This window comes from Myotis brandtii, unplaced genomic scaffold (assembly GCF_000412655.1).
Source record: "Myotis brandtii unplaced genomic scaffold, ASM41265v1 scaffold3, whole genome shotgun sequence".
NCBI lineage: Eukaryota > Metazoa > Chordata > Mammalia > Chiroptera > Vespertilionidae > Myotis > Myotis brandtii.
In genome coordinates this window covers 875,121-893,531 of record NW_005361457.1, presented here as the reverse complement: position 1 = coordinate 893,531, position 18,411 = coordinate 875,121, and the positions used below count along the sequence as shown (strand labels likewise).

The 18,411-nt window shown below is 41.0% G+C and overlaps 1 protein-coding gene across 1 annotated transcript in view; it reads right to left on the bottom strand.

Annotated features, from left to right (window-relative positions):
- Positions 1 to 6,136: 6,136 nt before the first annotated feature.
- The window catches only part of GPR37 (G protein-coupled receptor 37 (endothelin receptor type B-like)), a 50,836-nt gene continuing 38,561 nt past the window's right edge, over positions 6,137 to 18,411 (bottom strand). Inside the window, exon 5 of the mRNA XM_014542356.1 lies at positions 6,137 to 7,423. Coding sequence (XP_014397842.1) covers positions 6,605 to 7,423 — 819 coding nt within the window. The 3' untranslated portion in view covers positions 6,137 to 6,604. The remainder of the gene's footprint in view (positions 7,424 to 18,411) is intronic.

Below are 18,411 nucleotides of genomic sequence, written 5' to 3'. Positions count from 1 at the left end.
ACTCGGTGACCAAAGATCAGTCCCAAGCAGTGAACTTTCTAATTGTTGCAAACACCGTGTAAATGCCTGGCTTGTCCTGCCCCAAGGTTTTCGGGAGATAAAAGTTAGTTCAGAAACCAAGTTCTATGGAAATCAATGCAGCCTTTTCAAGAAACATTATTGCGATTTTTTAATCTCTTGCCAAATGAAAAAAAGAAAAAGTTAAATTTCTGTCCAACAATCTCAAAATCAGCAAGACAAAGACAAATAACCCAGCCCCCAAAGGCAACAAAAGACCCATTTACTATCTGACACCCTGGGTGGACTTTGAAGCCACACTTCTCCAACAATCACTGTATTATGCCCATAGAAGAATGCAAACCTGTTAATGTGGGCCTTGTTACATCAATCTGAATTCAAATCAGAATATATCAGGATAGAATGCTGCCCAAACACCAAGTCACTAGGGCTAATCACACACGGAGAAACTAACTCACTCACAAAAAGTCTTCTTTGCAGGAGCAGCCAGTAAAAGCAAGATTAAAACAGTGGAACGAAATGCTGCCCACATTATCCTAATTCTATGGTACAAAAGCATCATTTCAAAATGAAAGAAAACTTGATCCACATGACTTTCAGGAACTTAAATGTGATTCGTGATGTCCCTCCTGCCCACAAACTGACAACTCACAAAAGGACATATTCATCTTTACAAACTTTTCTCAAGTTCTTTGTATTTTTAACTTGAAATATTAATGTGATAGAAACAAGCTATAGAGAGTTTTTAAATGTCTACATGTTTAAACATGTTTCTATTTATTTTTAACTTTATTGTTGACTATTACAGATATCTCCATTCCCCCCGCCCCCTTGCCCACCTCTACCTAGCCCCTGCCCCCCTTCCCTCTGGCTTCACCACACTGTTATATGTGTTATATGTGTGGCTATGGGTTATGCATATATGTTCTTTGGCTAATCTCTTCACCTTCTTCATGTTTTTAAACAAAAGCATGGATGCATTTTTAGAAGGACTAAAGCACATAATTGTACATTCCAACGTAACTTCCCCATTACCAAAATGCTTCATGTTAGGCCACAGTTCCATTGCATTGAAAGCACTGGTGATCAGAGCCCCCTTTTTTTATAAATGGAATTAGACCCAATAAGATATTCAGGATGAAAAGTCACTTAAGGGTATAAGAATAATATGATTGTCATTTTATGAACTCTTTGGAAAGCTTCCCTCACAATCATTATGATCTCTTCTAGACATTTCAGATGTTCTCTCTCTCTCTCTCTCAAAGACACTATCCCTTAAATTTTCAAATTCTGTCTGAGACAAGTTTTCAGATTTTATCAAGTTTAAAATATTTGATTAGGGATAAGAAATCCTAGTCAACCTAAATTTCTAAATATAATATTGATACAAATATGAGTAATAAAATTACAGGAGACCATTTCTCTTAAAACTTGGGAAAATAAACTATGATTAAATAGAACAATTCTAAATGTCTATGATTATATGTAAATTCAGCATATATAAAATGTGTAAGGCAGATCAATCACATGCCTGCCCATATAGCAAAGCATTCATTCAACTCAGGAGATTTTTATGGATTTCAAAGAATGTATTGCATATGAATTACTTATATGTCTTAAAAATACAAGAAAAATATTAAATCCAGTTTTTAGAATTGACAACAATCGACTAATAGGAAATGTAAATATCATTTAACAGCCATGTGATTGATTAAATTATTACTAGTACAAGAGAATGATCATGTCAAGACTGATTAAACCATACTATTTTTAAAATCAATCTTCAAATTCTGAGTACTTGAGCCAAAAGACTTCTAATCCTCTTACAAATTTATAGACTGCAATGAAAAGTTGATTTAGCACCCGAGTTCTAGGGATCAGAAGTACTCATTACTATGACAGTAAATAATTCTCTTCTACTAATATCAATACAATTTCTTCAATCAACAAATTGTTGCATTTCAGATTGCAATATCTGAAGAACAAGTGTGGAAGCACATTCAGTGAATTATAATGAAAAATCAAGACTAAAAATTGAGACAGATTTAATTACATAAGAAGTCAGTTTTCTAATAACAATGATGACTGGTCTCCCATGAACCATAGAAGGTCAGTATAACATTGATAAATTGAATTTATTCTACCTACACGTAACAGAAATCTATTGAAGATGAACAGACATTTTTTTCATTCAAACTCTGGTTTCATGCTACTTACTACTCTATGCTTGCCTTGGCTTTTTACATGACAGCCTTCCCTGTTCGCTGAACTTGCTCTGTCTTCACACAGAGCCTTAATACAGTACTCTCCTCTATTTGACTCATCCCCTTGCCACCTCTCACCCTTTCCTAGCACTTCCTCAAGGAAACTTTTTCTGATTTTACCACTAGGTCAGGTTCCCCTATCGCATACTCCCAGAGCACGTTTCTTTCTCAGCACTACTCACGTTTTTGCTAAATAGTCAATGGAGGAAATAACGTTTAACAGTTGTAAACTGTTAACTGGAAAAAGGACTGAATTATATCTAATTCATACACTGTTATGTCCCTGAGACTTAGCACAGTGCTGGCATATAGGGTTAGCTGCATGAATGGAGTGAATGAGGGAAAGAAGAAAATGAGCCAAGTGCTAAAGTGGCTTTTGGGCTACCTGGACGTAGTAACTTTGAGATCAAGAAGTTTGAAGATTTAATGGTAGCAGCCAGATGTTATATTTTGTTAAAAAACATACTACATATATGGCCATAGATATGTACATCATATGATTAATGCTGGACTACTCATTTACGGTCTGAACACTGTTACAAGAAAACTATACTTTCTTACTTTTTCTTTTGTCATGGCTTCTTAACTCAAAGTCCTGGTTTTCCATCTGTACTTTGCTAAACAATGTTTCTGCATCTTCTTTCAGTTTAAATATTTGCTTATTCTTTCATTGAGCAAACATATAATGAACACGTAGTATATGTTATCCAAATAAATGTAGTGTTTTAAAGATTGCTGCGAGTGTACTGGTCAAGTAGTAAGAATTATTGTTTATAATCTCTGAAAGGAGATATTCTATTCTTAGAATTTTTTTTATCCTTGACTGAGAATAATATGTTCCATTTATTTTGAGAGCAAGAGAGGAGAGAGAGAGAGAGAGAGAGAGAGAGAAACATCAATGCAAGAGAAAAACATGGCTCTGTTGCCTCCCGTATATGCCCCTACCAGGAATCGAACCTGCAACCCTTTGGTATGAGGGGCAACACTCCAACCAACTGAGCCACCTGGCCAGGGCTATTCTTAGAATTCTTATTCTAAATCAACCAGGGTCAAATTATGTGACTTTGTGTAAGTCAGTAAACTTCTCAGAGGATCAGCTCTGTACATATAAAGATTTGGGTAATATGGGAAGACTTTGAGATCACTTGGGGCTCTAAAATAATATAATTCCCATCCTATATAATAAAAGCCTAATATGCTAAGTGTCCAGTCATCTATTCAACCAATCAAAGCATAATATACTAATGATATGCTTAGGCCGCTCAACAGCTTGCTATGACGTGCACTGACCACTGGGGGGCAGACGCTGCAACTGGCAGGTTGGCTTGCTGCTGGGGTCTGGCCGATCAGGACTGAACTAGACAGGCCTGACATGCCCTGGGGCCCTCCCATAGTCCCTCCCCACTAGCCAACCTCCTGCATCCCTCCCCGCCCTGATCATGCACCAATGGGGTCCCACTGCCTCGCCTACGCCCTCTCGCAATCCAAAACCCCTCAGGGGCTGTCAGAGAGCCAGTTTCCACCCGATTCCCGCAGGCCAGGCCAAGGGACCCCACTTGTGCACGAATTCGTGCACTGGGCCTCTAGTCTATTATACAGGCCCTATGTTGAGTGATTTCAAATTCAAAGACTGACAATGTAAGTAGCAGAGCAAAAGTGGAGCTCAGTAAATGTTCTTCAGTTGCATTCACTAAAACACTTTCTGCTTACCAGAGAGAAGGGACATTCATAAAACATGACTGTAAAATTGTAGAAACTTTTAATATGTTGTTCCTTCTTTCTTTATGAAAAAGGTAGCTGTAATCAGATATACTGGAATATGCTGCCTAGAAAAAGAACATAGGAAGCCAAAACCAACAGAAAGTAATTGAAGAATACTTTCAAGTGCAAGATGAATTCAAAACATTAGGAAGAAAACGTCACGTGTTACCATGGAGAGTTCTTGAAGACTGAAAAAAGTCCATCTATTTCTTAAATGAGGGGGCAGGGTTGGAGAAAAAATGTTCTTGAACAGCAGCATCTTAAATGTTTTATGATATAGTCTCAATGTCTATTTTCACCACACCTGGCACAGTATGAGAGTATGGGGTAGAGGAAGGGCAGGGCCTCTCATGTGAACACAGATATAGAATGCCAAAGACATAAGGCCATATGTTTTTATGATATGGTCTCAATGCCTATTTTCATCAGTATTTTCCATGAGGTTTCTACACACATATAACATAGGAACCAAGCTGGACCATTCACTTATTCTTCAACCACACCTCATGATTCCTCCCTCTACTCCTTTAATGAACTCTCTCATCCTGAGATGTCCATTTCTCATACTACCTTTCACCAACTCCTGCTGAAGCCTATCCACCCAGTTACCTCCTAAAGCCTTTCATGATGTCCTCCACCCTGAGCTGTGAACCATCCTAGAACTTCACACCTTCCTAACAAGTCCCACCTGGTATCAGAGTTGTTGATTTACCTGTCGTATGCCTTCATTCCCATCCCACCCTTGCCTGGTTTTGTTAAGTCTGACCCTGAGCTCTGTATACTTTTATCTACAGCAGGTAATAGCATCGAACCTTTTCTATACCATGTGCTCAGCCAATGTTTCTTTATTTATAAAGTTGAGTAAATATTATGAGAGACACTGGGGCATCACAATTGTTGATCGGCTCAGCGGCCAAAACCTAGCTCAAGCGTCCTTGAGAAGTTTTCCAAAGACCTGTTACAGGGATCTGTAAAGCAATGATGCCTTGTTCTTATTCTCCTTCAAATCCCTCAGAATACACACAGAAAGTGGGGGAAATCCCTTTGAACAGTACTGACTGAGAAGGAGGAGGTATCCTGGGCACGGTCAGAACCTGGGTTTCATGTGAAAGATGAATAGTCTGGATTAAGTATCTTTATTTTTCTAGCACTAAAGTGTAATGATTAAAAAAACATCACGTTATAACCTGGAAGAAAGACGGTGCTGCTCAGCTATGCCAAACAGTGCCGAAAGCACAGAGGGCGGTTTCCAGCCAGAACACTGGATTTCCCTATATAACTGTTCTGAACACACAGACACTGTGCCACACTGCCACACTGTGTCACCAGGTCACTGCCTCTGCCATTTGATTTAGACATGTGCCCCACCTGGCAGGCATCCTACACAGCTGCTGCAACTTGAACTCCTTAAGGAATTCGAAGTCTTCAGATGGAGAGGTTTTGTTTTTTGTTGGAAGTTTGCGGAATGCCAATTCAAAGGTGGCATTTGAATATTCAAGTGTTCTAATCAAGATATATAAATATTTTATTACTCCACTACTGTACTTTCAGTCTACTTAAAGACATGAGATCACACAGATTTAATCAAGTTCATTGTTTAAAAGGAGGAAAATTAGCATTCAGAGTGCTTCCCATGAGAGTCACAGCGCTGCAAGGTCAGTGTTCAGAGGGAAGTGGGTGACGAGCGTATTGTATTTTAGTCCTTAATTCAGCTCATTATTCCTTATAGGAAACCCTACAGGTCTACATGCTAGTTGAAAGGTAAATTTAAAAAAATAATAAAAAAAAGATAGTTTCTTCCTACTCTGCTGTCTGTTTATTTGTATTTTGTAAATATTTGAAAGTAATTTTACATCTGTATCTAAATATTAAAATACAATTTGTTTTAACATGATATAGTTTTCTGAGCCATGCATATAAAATAGTACTACTGTATTAAGAAGACTTTATAACACAGTGATGACCTGCCTTAAAGGAAATAAAATTATAAAACAATAAGGCCATTTTTAACTTGTGCATAGAACCAGTAATTGTGTATTTAAGGCAATTAAAAGATTTATTGAAAATTGGTTAAAAGTAGATTGACAATGGTATTAAAGAATAAAGTGTCATTTATTTGGTGCTACTTTGTGAATGTCTCTTATCTACAAATCATCTCATGATATATATACAATATACTTTCAATTACAACTCAAACATAATATAACCTACAAAAGCACATGGCTATCATCAACATACAGCGATTATATTTTGAAAAGAAAGAAAATTAGCAATTCATTAGGGTGCGAGAACTTTTTTTTTTTCAAGAAAATATTAGCACCATACCAGATAAAATTATCTAAAACTATTGGCCTCCTCGGACTTCTTCAATAACTAAATATAAACCTTTTTTCTTTTCCAAGCACAAATATTAATTTGCAAAATCAGTTCTACAGTAGTTAATAGTTCTCTCTCTTTTTGTCTGCATTTCTTTCCCGGTCAGGAAAAAAATAGGAAGTAAAAACTTTCCCAGGGTAGGAAAATAAAAAATAAAATAAAAATCAGACCAGACCCAGCGTCCTTCAGCAGTGAGTTCCGACAGAAGCGAAGGTGGACATCTCGCGGCGGATGGTGCTGAACGGGGACAGCTCCAGCTCGGTGGTGTACTCGTTGTCGTTGTCGTCGCTGGCGGCGGCGGAGGACTTGTGGGCGCACTCCTCGCAGCAGCAGCAGCAGCACTCCAGGAAGGCCCGGCTGAAGGGTCTGCACAGGCAGAAGAGGATGACCGGGGTGACGCAGGACTTGAAGAACAGCAGGAACTGGCTGATGATGTGCAGCAGGTCCATGGTCTGCTGGGAAACCCCGGTCGCCATGTAGGCGGTCACGATGTTGTAGATGTTCTCGGGGATGATGCAGAAGCCGTACAAGATGGTCAGAGCCACCACCGTGCAGTTCATCTGGCTCTCGAGCTGGATCTGCCGCTTGTTCCCGCGCGTGCAGGCTTTCTCCGCCTGGCGGATTTTCCGCGCCGTCACCAAGGAGCAGGTGATGGTGAACAGCGTGGGCAAACAGAAGTAGCAGCCGAAGTACCACCAGAGCCTCGCGCCGTCGTAGGTGAGGGCTAAGACGTAGATGGTGTCGGGCAGGTCGGGGGAGATCTTGATGACACAGCGTTCCGCCGGGGCGCGGCCGCTGAAGCCCACGTCCTCCTTGCTCAGCTGGCGAAGGACCACCTCGGGAAGCGCTAACAGGAGCGCGCCCACCCATATGACAGCCAGCTTGGCGGTGGTGGAAGAACAGTTCTCGATCATCTCATAGTACATCTGCACGTTGGTGGCCGCCCGGAAGCGGTCTATACACAGAGCACATAAGGTGAAGGTCGTGACTCCCAGCGAAGCAACCTGTGGGAGGAGCACAGAATAGGGGTGATATCACTGTAAGAAGGAAAAATGAAAATGGGGGGGGAGGGGGAGAATGTAGTGGTTCAGGGCCATAGGGTCAAAAATTTTAGATCTGGAAGGATCTGTAAAGATCATTTAGTGCAACACCATTTTATTGTAGACTAATGTCCCGGTGCATGGATTCATGCACATTGAAAGGAAATTAATTAGTCCTTCCGTGCAGGTCCCAGGTGGTGGCCAGTAGGGCAGGACGGAGCGAGATGGTCTGGACATGCCCTGGAGCCAACCTTCCGCCGTCTCTCCCAGGTCTGCCACACCTGGGCAGGCTCAAAGGGCATCTGCAGAGTGAGCAGGGGCCCTCTGGCAGGTAGGGTCCCTCACCCTGGCCTTCGGGAATTGGGCTGAAACTGGCTCTTCAACATCCCCCCCGAGGGGTCCCAGAGTCTGAGAGGAATTGTGAGGAATCGGCCTCCCTCCTCTCTGGTTCCGGGTTGTGTCACCCAAGAGCTGCCTCTCCTGCGTTGACCATCTGCTACTGGTAGTCAGTGCACATCATAGCTACTGGCCGGCTGGACAGGAGAGGGAGCAGGCTGGGACCAGGGACCCCATCGGTGCATGATTGGGGCCGGGGAGGGACTGTGGGAGGGCTCCAAGGTGTGTCTGGTCTGTCTCACCCACTCCTGATCAGCCAGACCCCAGGAGCAAGCTAACCTACTGGTCAGAATGTCTGCCCCCTGGTGGTCAGTGAGTGTCATAGCAGCCGGTCAAATGAACTGTCGGACACTTAGCATATTAGGCTTTTATTACGTAGGATAAGAACACAGAGACCCCAAGAATTTCAGTCATCATGAAAATGCCTGCCACCAGATGGGCTGGAGAAGGAGTAAGGATCACTGAGTGTTTCCCATTGTCATTAGCGAAGAGGATGGCCATGTTTTCCAGTGTGAGGGTCATTAGCATGCCTTACACACAGCAGATATTCAAGAGCTATTGTTTCCAATAAACTAGATAAGAGTAGAGATCTTTTCCAATTTCTCCTAAATATAAATGAAAGTATTTTAATATTATTTTTTGCATATATCTATGGGAAACAAAAAAGAGAAATTCTCTAGAGGTCATCATCAAAGAGAAAACAAACTTCAACCAGGTCAGTAAACTCCCCTCCATCCCCCTCCACCCACGGGCTCCAACCCCTACCCCCACCCCATGCTGCACGTTTGCCCTAGACCAGCTGTGGGCAAACCACAGCCCACGGGCCGAATCCGGCCCGTTTGAAATGAATAAAACTAAAAAAAAAAAAGACCGTACCCTTTTATGTAATGATGTTTACTTTGAATTTATATTAGTTCACACAAACACTCCATCCATGCTTTTGTTCCGGCCCTCCGGTCCAGTTTAAGAACCCATTGTGGCCCTCGAGTCAAAAAGTTTGCCCACCCCCGCCCTAGACGCATCTGCTAATCCTGACGAGATTTCCAAGTCATTTAAGCTAGAAGGATGGGTCCAGGTGCCTAAGTACATTGGTAGTAAACAAAACTGTGGCCACTGTGATGGAGATTAGGTCAAAGATTCTTTCTGAATTTGGAAAGCCCCGAATAGTGACATTTTCATGATTATAAAGAGGAAAAAAAACAAGCGAGATAGTGGAGGAACTTGTCTGGGTTTTAGGGTTTGGTTCTAGGTGAATTGGGGAGTTGAAGGGGAAGGGCAAATTCCAACCAGAAGCCTGAATTGATGCTGGACTAGAGCCAGAAATCACACCGGCTACATGTCTCAGAGAAACCCACAATGCAGTTTAAAACAGTCCCAAGCACTGGAAAAATGAGCATGAAGTCACTTTAAAACCAGGCCTCAAAAAAATCACACAGATAAAATTTCAGGGAACGTGAACGCACAATTAAAAATCGCAATGTGGCCCTGGTTGGTGTGGCTCAGTTGGTTGCACTAGTCCCATGCACTGAAAGGTCACTGGTTCGATTCCGGTCAGGGCACAGACCCAGGTTGCGGTTTGGTCCCTGGTTGGGGTGCGTATGGGAGGCAACCAATGGATGTTTTCTTTTTCTCCTCTCTCCCTCTCCCTTCTCTCTCTAAAATCAATAAATACACATTTAAAAATAAATAAATAATAAAAATCACAATATGCAAGAAACAATCCACCACTCTGAGCTCATGTGCCAAAGGAAAAAAATTACGGAATCAGACATAAGTACAATTATCATGAAATACATATGCTCATCAACTTTAAAGAAATATGAATAATGAGGGGATGTCAAAGAAAATAGGAGATATAAAAAAAACATGAAAAAAAACAAAAAGAAACCAGATAGAATGTCTAAATACGCAGCCACAGGGAAACTTCAGATCCGAAAACTCTGATGCTGGCTACATAGAGCACTGTATTCAAAGAGGAACTGCTCTTATACCCATATGGTCTAGACATCTCAATAAGTCAAGTTGAAAGTTAAGAACCAAAAACATGTACATATTTTTTTCACACAGAGGTTTTTACAAGATTAAAAATACATGTTTCTAGTGTAAACATACTATCATCCAATATTCTATATGAAATATTTATTGAGGATCATACGTATACTCTAATAGGGGACATAGGCATACATTAAACACAAGCACACATTTATTAATAGTGACTCTATGCCCAGTGCTCTGCCAGATATTGGGGAATATAGAAAGGAATAAGAAGCAGTTTTTTCACTCAAGTAGGCCTTGGTCAACCAAGAAGGGGGAAGCCGGTTCTCACAGTGACCATCTGGGGGCATCAAATTTATTCAACCAGTTTGGGGGAAATGGAAGTGATTTAATGTTTAATAAATGTGGTCATTAATCCTGGAGAGTATCATGCTAAGTGAAATACGTCAGTCAGAGAAAGACAAGTATCACATGATCTCACTCATAAGTGGAATCTAACAAAATAAACTGATGAAAAGAGTGGGTCCACAGACATGGAAGCAGGGAACAGAGTGCGGAATCTTGGGGGGAAGGTGTGGGAGGGTGGGTGTGTGGGAGGTAATCAACCAAGAACCTTGTATGCATATATGCATGGTCCATGGCCACAGACAATGGGGCGGTGAGGGCAAGGGTGGGGGGGACGAGGACAGGCTGGTGGGGGTCAATGGGGGACATATGCAATACTTTCAACAATAAAGGATTATTTAAAAATAAATAAATAAATGTGTGAGGGCAAGGGTGGGGGGGACGAGGACAGGCTGGTGGAGGTCAATGGGGGACATATGCAATACTTCAACAATAAAGGATTATTTAAAAATAAATAAATGTTGTCATTATTTATATATTTAATCAAGGACAATAAATAGAAGGTAAACTATTCATAAGGATTAAGAGAAAACAGGAGACTAAAAGAAAACTCCCTACATAGATGGGATGCTTTGGCACCTGGGCATATGCATTCACTTTGCCCTCCGCTAGTGGAAATGTGTAAGAAGCACAGCTATAGGTCATGCCTTGGTAAGGACTACATATAGATTATGTAAATATCTAATTTTTTAGAACTCAAAGGGATCATGTTGACAAAAGGAAAGCCATTTGTGATAACAATTTTAGCACTCAAAACATGAGTTGTTTACGTACTGCACTCAAGCTGTCACTCTCCCCCAGAACGATGGCAACTTGCCTTGTGGATTTTTTTTTTTTGACAGAAAATAAGTTTATTTTCAGAACAATATTCAGAGTCAAGAGGATTTTTCTTAAACAAATTACCAACAAATCCCCACCAGATAATTGCTTGCCTGTGGTCTCAGCTACAGGCAAGGTCTTAATGGTAGTAACTGTTACATGAAAGTTCAGTTAAATCCTTTTTTTTTTAGTAACTTCAGTAAAGTTTAGAAAAATGTCACCTGTCTTCTCTGTGATCTTCTGTTGGGCTACATTTTGGTGAAAGCCAGCAGCTTCTTATAAATGATTATACCTATCATCTTTGTGGCAAAAGCATATTTTTCTTCTGTAAAGTTCTAAATTTCCCCCAGAATTCTTCACTGTTACACATCTTGGGGAATTATTTGCAGGTTTTTGATAGCTGCCCAATGTCATTCCAATTAAGAAAAGAGAAGATCTGCAGGATTATGTTGGCAGGCCTGCGAACTAACAAATCAAATTTCCCCTGACACAGATTCCAAGAATAATTCAGTTCTTTCCCAAACACGTTCTGCATCTGCCCGTGCAGTCACGTGCTCAGCAGAAAACCTTTGTGGTGTTTCCTCAATCTCTCTTGTTCCAGATGGAGAGAAGCCATCCATGACTTCCAGATGACCTCAGTTTTGGTGACAACCGGGTGGCGGAAGTCCTTGCTCCGAGAGAGAGCCCGGCTTTCAATCTCATACACGATGTTGGGCAGAAGTCATGGTCTCCTCCTGCAGCTCCAGCATCCAGCAAGCCGTCTGGATTCTGAGAGTTCCAACATCAAGTTGTCTCTCCTCTTCTTACACTCTACACATTAGTCAGTGTCTACCACCTCTAATATGGAAAATAAGGACATTGTACCCATGCCCTGACTGTTCTCCTAGAGGTGAGGACAGTCTGGAAATGAGATATAATGAGGGGTTTAACTCTGTGAAAAGCAAAAATGAAGAAATAATATGACTAACAACAGTCTAGGTCAGTGCAGAACAAGAGGTCTTGATGGAGTTTATAACCACAATTCCTATTTAACAAAATCTTCAGAAAGTATTCCATAAACAATATAAGAAATAGCAATCTAATATGACTAATGAAGTCATCTTTATATTCATGTTTTAAAAATTAACCCTCAAATTAATAAGTTCACCTTGATGGAAATTTATTTTGAGCTTTTAGCATAGATGCCAAAAGCTCAAAACGATTTTTAAAACTGACGTCTAGCCATACCCAGTTTGGCTCAGTGGATAGAGTATCGGCCTGCAGACCAAAGGGTCCCAGGTTCGATTTCGGTCAAGGGCACATACTAGAACCTTGGTTTCAGGCTCCTCCCTGGCCCCGGCCCTGATCAGGGTGCATGCAGGAGGCAACCAAACCACCCCATGTGTTTCTCTCACATCGATCTTCCTCTCTGTCTTTCCCTCTCTCTCCCACTCTCCTTAAAAATCAGTGGGAAAATATCCTCAAGTGAGGATTAACAACAACAAAATTGAGGTCTACACTGTGCCACTGTCTATGATCAGATTATATATTTTTAACATCATTAATTATCACATTTGAATGGAAATCTGAGAAGGACTTGGCATTTTCTGAAAGTCTACATCAAACAATATTATGTAGAAACTGCAGAAATTCTACTTTAGAGTTTTGGGAAACTTTTCATTTACATTTTAGCTTTTGAAATATTTTGATTCATTTTCCTATAAAAATGTAGAACAAAAAAAAAATTCCCAAATTATCAAATATGCACAAATCCTCAGCATGGCTTTCTGTGGGTCTTCACTAATGCAGATGTGTCTGCACGTTTCCCTGTCACTCTATATCTCGACTCAGTCCACAAAGACAAAGCTACAAATTCCCAAATTATCAAATATGCACAAATCCTCAGCATGCCTTTCTGTGCGGTCTTCACTAATGCAGAAGTGTCTGCACGTTTCCCTGTCACTCTATATCTCAACTCAGTCCACAAAGACAAAGCTACAGAGCTGCTGTGCACTCTTTCTAAATTTGGAATAACATTTCTATGAAAAAAATAGCTTGGTGACATAAAAATAACAGCGACTCTAAAGAGAGGCAATCTCTCAGAGGCTCAAAACACCCATTTTCTTGGTAGTTTTCTGTCATTACTTACAAAGAACACACCCGGGATAGCATCTTCTCCCCAATTACTCTCCCTAATTTTAAATCTAGAGATTTAAAATCTGGATCAGTTATCACAAGAGCTAGCTAGCATTTGCATACCTAACCACACGTCCGTGGCAAAGCATTTCTTGAGAAGTAATAACAAATGAATGTGGGTGGACATACATTAAGACTGGTGCGTTTGATGGCCACTCCTAGATATCATTAGCTGTGCTACACATTCACTCTTACTTAGAAGACGTTCACTGCTTCGGAAAGCAAAACAGGGCTTCCTTGGGTTCTGTGTATTTCATCTCACATGATAACAAAAGCCAGGACACATTTTAAGCAAGATTTGCATGTGCTCCAACATTTTGTTCAGCAACTCTTCTCCACTGTTTCCATTTGAAGATGCTCAGTTCTATAGCCACGTTCCCAAAAGCTGTAGTCCCGAGTCAGAACCTGACATGTCTGATCTGTAATACTCTTGATGCCCCATCGGTTGAGGGAACCTCGATTTCCCCAATTTTCATAGACTAATTTCAGGAAGCTCCTGCTTCCAGCTTCCTATTTTCAAATTGGACTTCTCTGATTGTATTCTCTGTCATCAAGATCCAGCAGAAAGAGGGTGAACTGTCCAGGAAGGTCACAAGAGCTCCAGAGAGATTGATAAAGGAGCCTGTAAGGCAGTGGTTCTCAACCTTCTGGCCCTTTAAATACAGTTCCTCATGTTGTGACCCAACCATAAAATTATTTTCCTTGCTACTTCATAACTGTCATGTTGCTACTGTTATGAATCATAATGTAAATATATGATATGCAGGATGGTCTTAGGTGACCCCTGTGAAAGGGTCGTTCAACCGCCAAAGGGGTTGCGACCCACAGGTTGAGAACTGCTGCTCTAAGGAAAATGCTGCCCCAAATGCAGACAGCGCTTACAAAGCAGTTGCCACAGCAACCTCAGCCCAATGCCGGTCCTAGATGTCTATCTGCTCCCTCCTGCTATCACTGCCTGCAGTGTTTTTACTTCACATATTTTTTCCCATAAATTCACGTATGCACTCAATTTTATGGTGTGAGAGAACCATAAAGGTACAAAGTCCCTGCTCAGTACTTTCCCAAAAATTCACAGAAAGCTTTAAACATCTGTAAAGAATAAACTGCATTCCTCAGATATTAATTGATAAAAATCACTTGGATAATGGATAATGGGCTAATTTCTGCTTACTCAGATATGAAATGTATCCACGTAATTAAAACTGCTAAATGTTGGGGTAACATGAAAATATTTCTATCACAATTTTTAAATATACTTGTTTACATACAGCTCATTAGAAATTCTACCAAGATGAATGGTGCAATTATATATAATTATAAAACTGTACCATGGATACTGGATCTTCTGCATTTAATGACCATATCTGATTGCTAAAATTCAATATCACCATGAGATATGCTCTTGGGAGTGAAGCTGTTAAGCACTAGCTTAGATGGTTAGTTCTTTGAAGCAACATCCTGAGAGATGAAATGAGTAAGATGCAATCTCTTATTAATTAAACTGCAATGGGAGGAATAATTAACATCCACAAAAGCAGAACTGTAAACACTTTGAATAGACAAGGCTATTAATTTTGAGCCTCAACGTCAGAGGAAAACTGGAAGTAGAAATGTTTAACTACAGGGGAAACTAAGATATTGAGCATTTTCAGGGGATTGGCATCAAAACACAGAAACAAGAAGAATCAAAATAAACAACTCTAAAGTCTTTCTTTCAAACAGAGGTGTTCTATCCCAGAGTCACAACAGTAATGCTCCTCCCCGCCCCTGCCAGGTCAGCATCGGAGCAGGGAGGCTTGGGGGCTTCAAGGCACCCACAGGTGCAGGGAAAGTCGAGAGCTGAGCTCTCCGGTGGGACAGCGACAGCTCCTGTGTCAAATGGCCTTCCTAATTAGTGAGGTTTCTAACGCCAGACAAACTCCCCATCATGAGATAACCTGGTCCACCATATTCACTTGGTGCTACATTAAATCCCTGTTCATTCAAAAAGATATGAACAAAGAGCATACACTTTATGAAAGACATTCACCTATGAAGATCCTGTGTTAGCTGTTGCTCCATTTCTCAGAAGCTTACTGCAGACACATAAGAAAGCACTGTGGTTCTGGCTGGTGTGGTTCAGTTGGCTGGAGTATCGTCCAGTGTACCAAGGGTCATGGGTTCAATTCCTGGTCAGGGCACATACCCACGGTAGGTTAAATCCCAAGTCGGGGTGCATGCTGGAGGCAACAGATTGATGTTTCTCTCTCACATCAATGTTTCTCTCTCTCTCTCTCTCTCTCTCTCTCTCTCTCTCTCTCTCTCTCTCTCTTCCTCTCTCCCCCTCTCCCTTACTATCTCTCTAAAATCAATAAAAGCATGTCTTCATGTGAGGATTAAAAATATTTAAAAAAGAAGAAAGTATTATGAATGAGAGGAAGCTGTGAAACAGAAACACAGATCACATGAGGTCCCATTCTTAATCACATAAAGAGTATCTTTTACTAAACCTTTTCATAGAAATTAGTGATAACTCTAATGGGATAAAATAGACCAGTGTAGTTATTTTAAATATATATATTTTTTATTGATTTCAGAGAAGAAGGGAGAGGGAGAGAGAGATATAAACATCAATGGTGAGAGAGAATCATTGATAGGCTGCCTCCTACATGACCCCTATTGGGGATCGAGCCTGCACCCTAGGCATGTGCCCTGACCGGGAATCGAACCGTGACCTCCTGGTTCATAGGACGACGCTCAACAACTGAATCACACCAGCAAGGCTAGACCAATGTATTTCTAAGCAAAATTTCTTTTATATGAAATTAAATCTACATGCTTTAAGTACAGCAAAGCCACTGGAATACACTGATTTTTATAAAATAGGGAAATTTCTAACCAAACTCATGACAATTGTACTCTAGCCTAACATATTTTACCTCAAAAAGATGTTTAAGTGCATCTATTTCTGTGCTATCCTTTGTTTACAAGTAACTCTGCAAACAAGGGCATTATTGTTAAGGAAACCCATTCATTTGGGCCGTGAATGATTATCTATTATGAGTCTGTAGTTACAGGCCTAACAATCAGTCAGGAAAAGAAGCAGGAGGAGCACAGGGTAGGGTTTTTCCTTTGAAAACTCTAAATGGCTGCAGCTTATATGCCTTTGGCTTCCTCCTGCATGTTCCATAATCCTGTTCCTTTCCGCACTTTAGGGCAACTTCCCCAGGAAGAGACACTGCTTTGAGCACCAGTGGGGACAGCGTGTTTTTCAGAGCCACTGTTTATCAGACAGCTTTGAACGAGATGGCCTTTCTCTAAAGGTCTTTATTTCCGAGCGCGTGCAAATCATGATCCTATGGCAGTGACACACTTCCACTAGTGTTTCCGAAGCACACAGAGTGAGTGGGCGTGATGTGCCTCACGCCTCCCAGCAGCACACATCTCTGAAATGAAATAGAGCTCTTCACGGCCACTCTCATTTTACCAGCACCACTGAGATTCCATCTAACACACCCACATCTCCTAAATGTCCATTTATCTCAATGGTGCCCAATCCATTTCACCTATACATGATCTCAATGTCACGGGGAAAAATATTTTGAAGGCATTAACTGTCATTACTGACTCATTCTCCACCTTCCTCTGTCTTGCTTATGCCTGGTAAAATGCTCTTGCTTATTTTAAAAACAATTGAGACTATTTAAAAGCCAATATATTACCCCCAAACTTGTCTTGATTCTGCAAATCTTTCTTTACCATTATAGTCGCACCTTGACATAAGGTTTCTTACCAATTGTGACTTCTGGTTTTTGTAACAGTATATTTCTTTGTAGTAAAAAAATATATTTACTGTAACTCGTCTAAAATGTTGTGATTTAATTATAAGTATAATCAAATGCTCATTAGTATAAAAATGCAAATGAAGCAAGGTTAATATCATGTGTCCTAAGATGAAAAAGCCATCTATTGAAAACAACAGGTCTTAAGGGAGTTATATATTCCGTATTCATTTCAAAACATAATATTTACCCCAACCCACAGTCCAGTTTTCAATGCTTGGTATTATTATGATATTTCTAGTCAATCATCAAGTTACCTAGAATTTCAGTTTTTTTTACCTTGGGATTCTGATGAGTTTCTAAAGAATAAGTAACAAATGTTTTCCCTCTGTCTAATGACATTGATTTGCATGATGGTGAACCTACACTGAAAACAAAATTAGAGCTGGCCTCCTCCATTTGTGCTTGTGTAATTATGATTTGAAGATATTGATAAACCATATTTGAAGACAAAATTTCTCTGTAAATTTTCTTGATAGTCTATTCCGAAGTAGTACTCATGCTCATTCAAACCTCTTACAAAAGACAAATATCTCTTAATCTCACAACTTGTTGTGAATTGATTAACAGGATGTTCTTCCTATATGGGAGTGATTTGCCCCAAGGAGAAGATAGTAAAAGTAGAAGGAAAGGCAGAAAGTAGAAAATGATGAGGAGGGAGTAAAAGGCTGGCCCTAAGCACAGTCATCTACACTAATAAAAGAGAAACATAGTAATTGGCGTACGAGCTACCCTTCCCATTGGCTAATCAGCATATCCTTATGCAAATTAACTGTCAGCCAAGATGGCGGCCGGCAGCCAGGCAGCTGGAAGCGAACATGAGGTTTGCTTGCTGCAGTGACTGCGGACTCCAACCCCCGCCTGACTTGACGGCCTCTGAGCTACAACTCTAAGAAACTATGTACTATGTTGCAAATGTAGTAGCTAAACAAAACCCCAGAAATCAGCTTTCAGCCAGCCGGGATCTCAGAGCTAGAGTTATACATTGTTTCGATTATAGCAGCGGAAGCCTCAGAGCTAGAGCCAGAGCTAAAGCTGGCCCAGAATAAAAAAAAGAAAACAAGGAGCGGTTGGGAGCTTCAGTCAATTGCCAGCCTGAAAGCAGCCCTCAGCCCCTCACCCAGACTGGCCAGGCACCCCAGTGGGGACCCCCACCCTGATCCAGGACACCCTTCAGGGCAAACCAGCCGGCCCCCAGGCCTCTATCCTATATAGTAAAAGGGTAATATGCCTCCCAGCACTGGGATCAGCGGAGCCGCGAGGCCTCCTGGCACTGGATCAGCGTGACAGGGGGCAGCGCCCAAACCCCCTGATCGCCCTGCAGCTCTGTGTGTGACAGGG